Source organism: Lygodium microphyllum, chromosome 30, assembly GCF_053477565.2.
Source record: "Lygodium microphyllum isolate KBCC chromosome 30, Lygodium_microphyllum_v1.1.10, whole genome shotgun sequence".
NCBI classification, from domain to species: Eukaryota; Viridiplantae; Streptophyta; class Polypodiopsida; order Schizaeales; family Lygodiaceae; genus Lygodium; species Lygodium microphyllum.
In genome coordinates, this window is record NC_141164.1 from 7,445,684 (window position 1) to 7,459,442 (window position 13,759).

General features: G+C 42.0%; 1 protein-coding gene across 2 annotated transcripts in view; it reads left to right on the top strand.

Moving 5' to 3' along the window:
- The first annotated feature begins 5,899 nt into the window (after window positions 1-5,899).
- LOC148009527 (uncharacterized) overlaps window positions 5,900-13,759 on the top strand; it is a 52,477-nt gene continuing 44,617 nt past the window's right edge. The window contains exon 1 of one of the 2 annotated variants that reach the window (XM_087673242.1): window positions 5,900-6,144. In XM_087673242.1, coding sequence (XP_087529368.1) covers window positions 5,965-6,144 — 180 coding nt within the window. In that variant the 5' untranslated portion in view covers window positions 5,900-5,964. The remainder of the gene's footprint in view (window positions 6,145-13,759) is intronic. The other variant, XM_087673241.1, reaches the window with a different exon arrangement.

Here is a 13,759-nt window from a genome sequence, read left to right on the forward strand (position 1 = left end):
ACCTTACATAGCTGCTTATTTGGATGTTGTTGTATAAATGTTTGGGCTTCTCCTGGAGCTTCACTCTTGCAGGATGCTTTGCCACTTGTCACGGTCTTTTCTTCCATATGTTCTTATGACAGATGTCTTATGCTTTATCGTACTGTGGTTGGTTATGTCATGCGATTGGCTACGACTCTTGTTTATGTGGGAGCTTTTGCATCCTTAGTTGATGCCTTTATGTCCTCTCATCCGTTGAGGTTTCATGAGTCTTTGCAGCATGCTTCTACCACTGATGTACTTGCAGATGATTGTCTTTATGAGAAGGTTCCCTTTGTTGGGACAACCCTCGACTCCTTAAGCTCCGTGGATGCTATGGATAGCCCTATTCATGATGACTTGGATTCCTTGTCGTCTTCTACAGGTTCTTCAGTTTATAGATGTTGTATGCTTCCATTGTGGAAAGCTTGGGCATGTTAAAAGAAAATGTTTTAGACGGATTAGAGAGCAGCAAAGACAGAGACGAACTCGACATGAGTGAGCAGAGAGTCAATGATGCAGCAAGTGTTACCACTCTTTCTAGTGGTGAGGTACATGTGGTTACTCATGATGATGAAGTAGAGCATGTACTCTTGTCATCTTGTTTCCCTACAACTTACTTGCTCATTGATCAAGCCTATGCCTTTGATTGGCTTTTGAACTCTATGGCATCTTGTCATGTTACCCCTCATAGAGCATGGTTCTCTTCTTATAGGGAGGTTGATGAATGTATTGACTTGGGGCTTGAGGAGACTTATGCTATTTTTGGTACAGGGGAGATACACCTAGCTTTGCCTAATGGGACTTCTCTTATGCTTAGGGATGTTCTACATGTTCCCATGCTCAGTAAGAGCTTGATTTCTATCAGTCAGTTGCATGATGCAGGTTACTCTGTTTCTCTTCAGGATAGGTCATGGAAGATCTGTCGTGGTTGCTTGGTTTTGTCCAGAGGTTCTAGAGTTGGTTCTCATTACCCAGTGCATGTCTCTCATGTGGGAGATTCTATGGTTGCAGTTATCTGGATACCACATGCATTGTTATGGCATTATCACCTAGGCCATATGTACCACTAAGAGATGGAGATCTTGTCTCATTCAAACTCCATGCTGCCTCATTTGTCACATGTAGATCTTGATGCTTGCCCTGATTGCACTTATGGTCCTTGCAAAGCTCCTTTGGCTCATGGCGATCATGAGAGGCATGATCCTCTAGATCTTGTCGATTGTGCAGTATATGGACCTATGCCTTCCCAATCACTTGGTGGAGCATTGTACTTTATGACCTTTGTGGATCATGCTCATTGTGTTTGGGCTTTTCCCTTGGTATGGATTGAGGATGCTGCAATTATGCTTGATAGGTTTATGGATTCTGTTGGTTGCAAGCCTAGGTGCTTACAAATGGATTATGAGAGTCATGCTATCTCTCCTAGCTTTCAGTCCTATTGTCAGTAGTTTGGCATTGATTTCCTATCCCCACGGTATTATGAGATTGCTCATGGCATGTGCGTGACTCTACAGACAAAGGTTGCTTCTATGCTTACCACATCTAGGTTATCTTATGGCATTTGGACTGAGGTGCTTATGACGGCAGACTACTTGCTTAATAGGATGCCGTGTTTGACTTTGGATGGTATTACACCACGTGGCATGAGACCCTCCTATGATTACTTGAGGATGTTTGGCTACCACACATTTGTATATATGCCAGATATGCCTATGTCATGAAGATGTATCCTCCTTGGTTATGGAGATGGTGACTTTCAGGCTTACAAGTTATGGGATTTGGATGCCCAGTAGGTTATGTGTAGCCGTCATGCTGTCTTTTATGAGACACAAACATCTCTCAAGCCTCTTGATGCACGTTGAGTGTGCTTTATGGTTGATGCTGCAACCGTATGTCAATCTTCCACTTCATTGAGGCCGCATACTATCTTGGGACCCCGTCTGACATGTGTCCGGGATGCTGGCCCTTCTTCTATGATTGACTTTAGAGAGTCTATGTGCTCTCAGTTGTCTCATATGCCCCACATTGATGCTATGCGCTACTCTGATGCTTATGCATTACAACCTTACAATCATGAGTTGTGCTTGCTTCATGAGAAGCATTCTTGGATTGCTTTGCTGTATGGAGTTGTGGGATCGCTTGTCTCTTGGATGTCATGGACTTGGGGATGCTTCACTCTTTTACAGAGTTTTTTATGCTTGTTGCACAACTCGCTTTCCGATTGGGCATTGGGTGAAATGTCATGATTCCTCACCTTGTCTCTTTTCCTTTTTCTTTGTTTTTTCACTCCCTGGCCCATTGGCCTTTTAGTGGGAGATTGTTGGGGTAAAAGGACATTGGGCCTACCCATGTACATTGACTTCCCATTCTTTATTCATATATAATATGAAAGTGCAATAAGGCTGTCATATCATTATTGAAAACACTTACATTGTGTGTGCTCTTCTCTCCCGCATCTTCCTCTTCTCCTTCCACTGCCATTGCATCCCCTTCACAAGGGAGAGAGAAAATTCAAAGAAATGGAGAGAGGAGAGAGACTCTTCAATCTCTCTCTCTCTCTCTCTCTCTCTCTCTCTCTCTCTCTCTCTCTTATAAGTATATTCGGTCTATCTTGCCTTATATATATATATATATATATATATATATATATATATATATATATATATATATATATATATATATGAAATGGATGGAGAGAGAGATGGTGAACGACGCAGCTAGTGTTCCCTAGATAGTTAATATGTTCACTATTTCATGTCAAGGGCTTTTTAATGTTTCTTGGAAGGTGTAGACATGCTATTCAATGCTTAAAAGGGGGTGATTTTGAGTACTTGAAATATAACAATCACTACATTATCTCTTACCAATGAACAAAATGATAAAACTTGATAATGATGTTGATAATGTCTCCTATACATGGGATGAGGCCTTCCTTGATATTCATGGGCTTTCCAATAACCTTGCACACTGATACTAATGTTGTAGCTTTCACTATATAATAACCAATTATTAACTAAAATTTGACAGAACATAAATCACACGAGAGAGAAAATAAATGCAATAGTGGAAGATAAGTGAATGGGGATAATCACCCCTCATGCACGAGTAAACACTTCTCTCGTGCATGTATTCATGGATTTGTATTCCTAGCATTTGTGCTCAAATTCATGCAAAGCACCATTTTGAACTTTTTGCTTCATTGCATGAATGTCATGCTTTTGACTATAATTTTCTCTAACTCTTCTCTAATAAATCTAATGTTATAAGAGTATTTATCTTGCCCTTAAGCCTCATTACAAAGGTTATACCAATAATAAATGAATTCGTATATGGGTGCATAATAAATTATAGCAATAGGAGCATCCAAAAGCAAAAATTATTCTCTTGCATCAAAAGGTGCTCCTCTAAATATAAAAGTAATTTATATACATAACTCCATCTAATGATTTGCCCACCATCCCTTACATCCAAATGTGCTCCTCTAAATATAAAAGTAATTCATCTACATAGCTCTATCTAATAGTTTGCCAATCAAAAACACAAAACACATTAATTCCTTGCCATCTATCCACCATGCACAATGCAACTAGCATTGGACACAACACGACATGCAAGAAGTCATTATTTTATGACAGATAAATTAATGATAATTAACAAAATAAATAAATAAATAACACTTATTTTCACAACTATATAATAATAAATTGTCATTTAAGGAAAACAAGGTAAGAAATCCTCTTTGGTCAATTCCCAAGCAATTATGCTATTTGGTAAATTTCCAAGCGATCATGCACAGAGCTAAGCATTAGTAGGCTTGGGCGTAATTCTTGAGACCTAACAAGACATCTTCCAATTAAAACAAAACATTTAAAGAAGATACACGAGGCTATTAGTTTGAGCATATGTCTACTTTGTGAAACTCATCTTACACGGTGCTAAGCAAGACCTTCTAAACATGTGGGTCATCGGGTGGTATTTGCATAGTTGAGCTTGAAACACATGAACCATCACTCCAATGTGATAGTCCATGTGTAATTCTTAATTTCAAGGGTATCACCAATCTTGTAGCTCTTCATAATAGTCTCAAGGGTATCTTTAATAGTATAGCTCTTCAAAGTAGTTTCAAGGGTATCTTCAATCTTGTAGCTCTTCATAGTATATGGAGTCAATGATATGATGCAAGGCCAATTGTGAAAGACTTTGTAGCCATATGAAATTTATGATTCATATGTGTGCAAACTCTATAGTCAAGAATTCATAAATAGATGAATGTAGTTTTGTTAGCATAAGGCTTATCAAGGTACTATCCCATTGTTGCAAATTTTACAAAGGTGAGCATTTTCATTTAGTGATGATAGGAAGATTGCAAAGCTACAAACAAGGCATGGTCACAATAGAGCATTGTGGGCCTCGCATGAAAGTCGGCAACATTTTTCTCTCATTTTATAAATTAGAGATCTTGGATGATTGGAAGCCTAGCTAGTGAGAGAAGAGGCAATTGATGCCTCAAGAAACTTTGATAAAGCCTACTAAGCTCTTCACTATTAGGCCATTGTGTATTGCAAGATTTTCAAACATTGCAAGATATCTCTCATGGTTCTATCCAACATGGATAGACCCATGTAGGCTGAAGTGTCAAGATAGAGCATTAGTATCATTGGTATCCTTTGGTGATACCTTGAATGTGTGCTAAATACCCCCTCCCCCCCCCCCCCCCCCCCCCCCCCACACACACACACACACACACACATTTCTTTAAGATTTTAGAGGTTTGAGAACCATACAAAAGCCATGTAGGGGTTGTTTTTGTATGTGTAAAATTTTCAATAAGAATATAGCATAGATGTATGTGAAGTGTGATAAAAGTTTCGGTAAGAAAAATATTACATGGTGCAAAATTTTGCATTTTTTTCTCGATAACATATTTGAGTCCCCCTCTCTCCCATGTGTAGATGCTATTTGAGAGAGAGAGAGAGAGAGAGAGAGAGAGAGAGAGAGAGAGAGAGAGAGAGAGAGAGAGAGAGAGAGAGAGAGAGAGAGAGAGAGAGAGAGAGAGAGAGAGAGATTATTGCATATATAAGTATGCACATGTGTGCACATACATTGAAATATGCAATGATTAGACTATACAAACACATATTCATGTATATAGGGAAGTGGCACATCCACATTTCATCTCTTGCACATTGACACCGTGTATTACATGTATGGACATGCCAATATCATAGTTCATATACATCTTAAATGTAACATGTGGAGCCTATGAGATGGATGATGATGTGAGTAACTGTAGAAGAAAAATTGTGTTGAGGAGAATATTGGTTTATTTAGTCAAAGTACTGTCTTTTAGCCCCAACTCAAGGAACACTTATGTATAGATTAAACTTCATCTCGGAAAACTAGTATACATTCAAAAAAACCTAAAGGGTAGAACCAAATGAACACATGTTTATACATGTAGGCAAGTGGTGCATCCATATTTAGTCTCCCATACATCAACACTATCTATATGTATAGGCACATGCCAATATCATAGTTCATATGTGTGTCTTAATTATAACATGTGAAACACGAAGCAGGAGAAAGAGTGAGATGGACGAGGATGTTAGAAGTGGAAGAAAAATTGTGTTAAGAAGAAGATTCGGTGTATTTAGTTAAACTTTCGAGTCATTTAGAGCCAACAACAAGGTCAAGGAACACTAGTACATAGATTAAACTTCATCTCGAGATGCCTAAGAGTTAGCTTTAGGATGTGGGAGTCTTGCAAGTAAAGTGAACATGGTGTGTATGCTCTTTTGCCTTCTTACTTGGTAAAAATATGGCTACCTTTAATTATTTAATTTCAAAAGTCTAGCCAAGACCCTAGTGTGATCCGACCCTTAACCCGCAAGTCCAACGAGTTTGTAAGCGCTGAAATGACGAGGCGTGCTTAAAGTTGTGGACATGTTCACCACAGCAATTCGCTTGTTTAGGAGGGGCCAGCATCCCCACAAGAAGCAGCCTCTCTTTGCAAAACCAGCCTCGAACGAAGAAGCGGAGCGGCTTTCCGGCATCCTCCACAACATACTCAAGCAGAACGGGCCTCTCACCGTCGAACAATGCTGGACTCACGCAAACACGCAGGTTTGTCCACAATGATCGTTGCCTGGTGCTTCCATTTCAAATGTATGCTTTATCTCTAATTGGACTGACGGAAAATACCCTTAGTCTCGGCCTTTTTGACGCATCTCACAGTCATCTAGGTCTATGAATCTGTAGTTACGACGATAGTGTACTACGATGTGTGGTTAAGTCGAATGGTACTTTGTTGTTAAGAGATACAGACAAAAGAGAGACACTACAATTTAAGGGCAAATGGCGCAATTTGATTAGATGGTGGCTAGGAAACAAAATTGAGACGATAATGTAGTCACTATGTGTATTATACCATCGGCATATCTATAAATCTGACTTGGGATAGAGATATTGTGGCCTAGAAGGCTTGCACACACACCAAAAGAGTGGCAATGACTGGTATATGACTCCTTGTGGATTGCTTTAACCAAAGTAAGATCATATTAGCATACAAGCTTCCAAGCATGGCAAAGTCCCTTCAATAATCTCATATCTTTTGGTCTTTAATCTCCACATAAGTAGGGGGTGGTGATGTGGGCTGCAAATTGAAAGATCTCTTATTAAACAACATTGATGATGAATTGAATGTGTATGATGCCTCAACAGTGTTAGCCTGCCTTTTTTAGTAGTGTGGTCAATTTGTTAGCTCCCGGTTGTGAGCTCTTGTCAGAGTTTGACAGAGACATGGGAGCTTGGGCATTTTAGTGTACATTTCTATTGTTTAGGCCCTTTTCCTATGTTTGTTAGTTGTTTTACACCTCCAACCAATGCCTACCTGCTTCTAGATTGTCCAAGATGCCATGCCATTATTTGTTGCATTCTCCTATGTAGTTGGACTCCATTTATTGCAGCCCTATGGTCATTTCTAGCAGGTTGGCAAGTTTTTTGGTCATTTATGGCAGGTCAGCCAGATTTGGTGGACTTCAGTTATTTACAGTTGGTCTCTCCTCACTTTGGCCATCATCTTTTACAAGTTGCTCCTTTGTCTTTTGGCATTCTCCTTCGTCTCTAGTGCTGCTACTACTGTCATCATTTCCAGCCTGATCTAGTGCCCTCATTGATGTCTTGGGCTAGGTGTAGGGACTAGTTAGTCCTTCCAGTTGTATTCATGATTTATTTCAATTAGTGCAAATTTCTTTTTTCCTTCTTCTTTGTGTTATCGCTCTCTCTCTCTCTCTCTCTCTCTCTCTCTCTCTCTCTCTCTGTGTGTGTGTTCGCGTTCCTTCTTCCGTTGCGCACTCTCACATGGTATCATCCCTAAAAGAGAGAACATGAAACTTATTACAATTAAGGAGACTTCTCGAACTGCTACAAAAGCCTTCCCTAGCTTCGTTATGTTGAGCTAGGTGACACCCATCAGCCCATGTTTTGCTGCAAATGCAGCCCCATAGGTGCTCATGGAATGTCCTTGATCAGCATTTTTGCTATCCACATGGTGATTTTCTGTTGGCAATAGGTTTTCTCCTCCTAGTGGACCTTCTACACCATTTCCTCCTTGAATTTGTAGTTGTTTTCACCTCACGAGGAGTTGTCTATTGTAAACACAGGTTTTTTGGTTCTTTTGCAAGTTATTGAAAATGTCTAATCACTAGTTTTTCTACTTTGATGACTTAGAGGATGAGGTCTCTCATCATTTCGTTGAGAGATTATCGTGCTAGTTCGTGTGAAGATCAAGAAGAATGGAGGTTACCAAGCCCATTTGTATGGGAGTCATTCTCCTATTCCCTCTCTTCATGGTTCTCACAAGACTCGACACCATGGTCTTGAGATGCCCTTGATGGCAATCTTTGTATAGGTGTTGGTGCTTCCTTCCTTGCCCAAGGAGGACTGCTTGGATGGTTCCAACTATTCTTTGTGGTCATGTAAGGTGGACTGTATCCTCGACATCTTTGACCTTTGGGAGTTTGTTTCTCATCCCATACCACGTCTTGTGGAGGATCGTGTTGTCGGGTGCTTCCTTGTGGAATCGACTTAACTCTTGAGCTAAATCATTTCTATTTTGTCCTAGTTCATGTTTGCAGATTGCAGACTGTTGCGGAGGTTTGGAAGAAGCTTACATCTCTCTACCATTAGAAGACGTTTGCTTATCATATATCCCTTGAGAAGAAACTTTAGATGCTTAGTGTTGATGATTCTTCTTCCATGAAGGACTACATTAACAAATTGGAGGACATGAGAGATGAACTTGCATCTCTCGAACGGACTATGTCTCCTAGGTTATGGTCATGATTCTATTGACTTAGCTCCCACCATAGACATGACCTAAGGAGCTATGGATGGACAACTAGAGTGCCCTCGCTTTGGCAAAGAACCCAGTGTTTCATGCTCCCACGAAGCACATTGAGAGACAATACCACTATGTTTGAGAGTAGATCATGGATTTTGAGTTGGCGGTGGCCCATTGTCCCACGGAGGACAATGTAGTGGATCTCTTCATGAAGCCTTTGCCCAAGGCTTCTATGCTTCATCACATGAAGTTGTTGGGTCTATAGACACTCCCAAGATTTGGGAGGGGGTGTAAGCCTACCTATTTTAGTGTAGTCAGTCTGTCATCTCTCAGTTGTGAGCTCTTGTCGGAGTCTGATAGAGACATGGGAGCTCTGGCATTTTTGTATGCATTTCTTTTTGTTTGAGGCCCTTTTCCTATGTTTGTTAGAACAGTCGGTTTACACCTCCAGCCAGTGCCTACTTGCTTCCAGACTGACCAGGATGCCATGTCATTATTTGTGGCATTTTCATATGCATTTGGACTGCATTTATTGCAGCCCCATGGTCATGTCCAACAGGTGGGCTAGTTTTTTGGCCATTCGGCCAGAATTAGTGGACTTCAATTATTCACAATTGGTCTTTGCTCACTTTGGCCATCATCTTTTATAGGTTGCTCCTTCGACTTTGGGCATTCTCCTTCGTTTGGTGCCCTCATTGACACCTAAGGCTTGGTGCAAGGATTGATCAGTCCTTCCATTTGTATTCAGCATTTATTTCGGCTAGTGCAGATTTCTTTTTTCCTTCTTCTTTGTGTTATAGCTTTCTCTTTGGAAGGCCCTCAACCATCTTATGGTGTGATGACTCTGTGAGTGAGCAACAGAAGAAGGAACACGAACACACACACAGAGAGAGAGAGAGAGAGAGAGAGAGAGAGAGAGAGAGAGAGAGAGGGAGTCAATTGGGCTCACGACGCAACTAAGTTTTTATTGATATGCTTTAGTTCCAAGAGTGAACGATACTCTAAAGCTGCATCGTCCTTGTAAAATCATTACTCGGTCATGTGTAATGATATGTATCATTTTTGTAAAAAAACAGAGAGAGAGAGAGAGAGAGAGAGAGAGAGAGAGAGAGAGAGAGAGAGAGAGAGAGAGAGAGAGAGAGAGAATGAAGGAAGAAATACTACACTGACTGAAATGAATGCTGAATACAAAAGGGCTGATCAGTCCTTGCACACAATCCACAGCATCAGTGAGGGTACTAGATCAGGCTGATGATGACGGCAGCACCAAAGACAGAGGAAGATTACGAAGTCGGAGTGTGCACCTGCCAAGGAAGGAGGAAAGATGATAATCTAATTGGCTGCCAAGTGGGAAATGGCTATAAATAGCCAAAAAACCCAAAAACTGGCCGACCTGAAATTTGAGGCCAAAAATATGTCCAACCAGCATTAAGTGCTAGTAAAAATGCCAAAAATGCTCAGAAAAATCCCGGAAAGGGTAGACAATGTTCGGTAGGTGAGGCAGGCTAAAGAATGCAGAAACTGCCTCGGGAAATGCACATAAAATCACGATTGGAGGAGAAAATGCACTGAAATGCAATAAACTGAGTGCTCTAGAATGAGCTACCTCCTCCGTTAAAACGAGTGATAGACAAGTCATAGCTCTTAAAGTCCTCGTCTGACTCAGACTGAGGCTCACAGGCAGCAGGAGATGACAAGGCATGACAAACATGACTGCTAACACCCCCCTCTCAGATCCTGGATGTGGTGGAATGTCAAGGGAGAAACGGATCCTAGGGTGGCAAGGGGAATGCCAATGTTGTTGAAGTCTGTTAATGAAGATTGTTGATGAAGAAGCTCCTCACGATCTTGGAAAATCCCCTCTAAAACACTAGGGGCCAGGAAATCCACAGCCGCATCACCAAGATCGTCCCCCTCTGAAAGGGATGGGGGATACGAGGGAACCACCGGAGGAGAGGGTGAGGAATGGGAAGGAACTTGTGGAAAAGAGGGTGCACAAGTAGGAACGGGTGTAGCAATAGACAATTGCCTCGGAGGACCCTGCATAAGAGAAGGGGAATGGAGCCTGTAAAGCCCACTCTCTTACCAACCTATCGCGATAACAACCCCTGTAGAAGAATCCTCAATACAAACGGCTCGGTGAGACAACCCGGGTACCTAGCCTAGTAAGGCCATAGATTGAGAGGAGTGGAAAGCCCAAGTCTGGAACATAAAGAGCTTGTGAAAGGGAGCTTGACGCGTGGTTGGGAAATAAAGGCAAAGTGCCAACACCACAAATAGGCACCAAAACAATGTCATCAACAGTGAGACTGAACCCTTAGAAGGGCATAGATCCTGCAACAAATCACTTGGTGGAGTCATATGACTAGAAGCTCCACTATCAACCAGCCAAGGCCTCTCAAAAGATGAGGCAACCACTGAAGAAGGCTCCTCCAAGTCAACAAGATGAAGGGACACTAACTCATGGGTAACTGTTGGAGTAGAGGTAGAAGGCTCGTATGTTTTAGCTTCATCCTTCGCTCTTGGACGAAGGTGAGGGTGTGTCCCCTTCCCATAGTATGGGCATTTAGGCTTCTTCGAGTCGGAGTCAGAAGCTGAAGAACTCTCCTGTGTGTTAGCCTGTGACTTCCCTTTCTTCTGTGTCCCCCCTCCTGAACCTGCAACAAAAGCTTTAGTGGAGGTGGATCCACTGGCTACCTCTTTGGTGCGCTCGTCATGCTCCAAAACAAGTGGGGTAAGCTCCTCCCATAGAAGCTTCTCATGGGTCCTCGATGTAAGAAGGCTGGTGTAGAAGACATCAAATCGGGGAGATGGCAGCTGAGTCAAAAGAATCATGGCCATATCCTCAAAAGAGATCATCCGGCCAAGGGACGCAAGCTCATCCCTCATGTCCTCCAACCTGTTGATACGATCCTTCATGAAAGAAGAATCATCAACAACGAGCATCCGTAATTTCTTATCGAGAGACGGGAAAATGTCTTTTGATGGTACAAAGAAGCAAGCTTTGTCCACACTTCTGCCGCTTTCCGCAACTGCGTACATACACTAGGACAAAATCTTGTAAGCTCATAAAGAGGAAAGATCGAGCTCTCGAGTTGAGCCGATGCCATAAGGCCGCACGATCCATCGATGACCCAACGGTGGGATCCTCCATTGGACAGGGAATAGGGTGGGTAACAAACTCCCAAAGATCGAAGGTATCAAGGATACACTCCACCTTACACAACCAAAGCGAGTAGTTGGAACCATCAAACCGGTCTTCTTTGGGCAAAGAAGGGAGTACGGGCACCTATATAGAGGGTGACATGGAAGGCATATGAAGGCATGGAGAACGAGCCTTGTGTGAAACATGGAGAGAATGGGGAATAGAGGGATCTCATACAAATGGGGTAGGTGACCTCCGGTCGTCGCGTGAATTAGCATGAAAGTCTCTCCATCTCTTAGAGGAAGGAATAGAGACCTCATTCTCTGAGTCAGCAAATAATTGATGATAAGACATCTTCGTATATATCTGCAATCATCAAACAATCTGGAACCAACATACGGTCAAGATGTCAGAAAAGACCCAGAAGATGCTGTCGCCTGCAAGAGGGGAGAGAAAATGCTGCCGCCTAGAGAGAAATTTGTCGCCCATCCTCCAGATGATGATGCCTCCTCCTCTATTGATGTGGACGACCTCTTGTTGGCTGCATTTGATGCAAATGCAGGCTGCAAACATCTAGAAAACTGTCGCCTACTCTTGATGCTGCAAAACAGCAAAACGCAGTTATGGAAGGCTGCGTTTCAGCTTGGACAGCACCGCCAGGGGATGGAAAGGATAGAAGAAGGGCTGCACTTGATGGTGTTCTCCCCTGCAATGGAAGATCTGCTCTGTGCTCTCAATTAGGGGATGATACCATGTGAGAGTGCGCAACAGAAGAAGGAACACGAACACACAGAGAGAGAGAGAGAGAGAGAGAGAGAGAGAGATGAAGGAAGAAATACTGCACTGACTGAAATGAATGCTGAATACAAAAGGAATGATCAGTCCCTGCACATACCTCACAGCGTCAGCGAGGGCACGAGATTAGGCTGATGATGATGGCAGCACCAAAGACGGAGGAAGATGATGAAGTCGGAGTATGCACCTGCCAAGGAAGGAGGGAAAATGATAATCTAATTGACTACCAAGTGGGAAATGGCTATAAATAGCCAAAAAACCCAAAAACTGGCCCACCTGAAATTTAAGGCCAAAACGACCAGCATTTAATGTTGGTAAAAATGCCAGAAATGCTTAAAAAAATCCCAGAAAGGGTGGGCAATGTCCGGTAGATGAGGCAGGCTGAAAAATGTAGAAATTGCCTTGGGAAACACACATAAAATTCCGACTAGAGGAGAAAATGCACTGAAATGCAATAAACCGAGTGCTCTAGAATGAGCTACCTCCTCCGCTAAAACAAGTGATAGACAAGTCAGAGCTCCTAAAGTCCTCGTTTGACTTAGATTGAGGCTCACAAGCAGGAGATGATAAGGCATGACAAACATGACTGCTAACAAACTCATGAAGAGAGTCAATGCTAAGGTGTTCAAAGGGGAAGTGCTAGGGCTGCTCATCATTCGTAGATCTTATATAATTCACATGAGTTGGAAAGACTGTGGCTTAGCTTGTCCTCAAAGAGTAGTAGTAGGATTATCATATATTTGAGTTGTCTTTTTGCAACCTTTTGTATTGGAAACAAGCATATTGAAGGTTCGACAAATTTGAAGCCTTTTGCACATATTTTGTAAGTAGTTTGGAAAAAACATAGCCCCCGCACATATTTTGTAAGTAGTTTGGATAAAACATAGCCTTGTACTCCCACATAAGGACTTCACATCTATATTTTCTTGAGTAACATCAAAACCAATGCCTTAGGTGTGAAGTGATGGCACTTGTAGTAGACATGCACTTCTCGATGTGCCTCTAATAGGTTGGCTCCCTTGGGAGTTGGGCTAGAACAAAAAAAAAAAAAAAAAAAAAAACCTTATACCAAGTCACTGCGGCCATTAGCCAGGATAGTCCTGTTGGACTACAATAGTGCAGCCCTTATTCGGTAGTCTTATTGACTTACCAAATTGAACTACCAAGGCTTTGTTTGTTTCTTCTCCCCCCCTTGGATCTACTTGCCATGTTCATCAAGTGTTGCGTGCTGACAACTATAATTGCCTTAGTCTCTCTCCTCATCATCACATTTGTTTGTTGGGTGTAAAGGCCCTTTACGCGCTCTCCCGTGTATATATTACTTCACACATGTGAATCCACCCTAATGGGTGCAAGTGTACCATACCCTAAGTATAAATACGTTCTTTTATTCTTTGTGTGTTCCACACTAGTACACACCCATTCGACGACTCACTCTCACTCCACTGTCAAACACT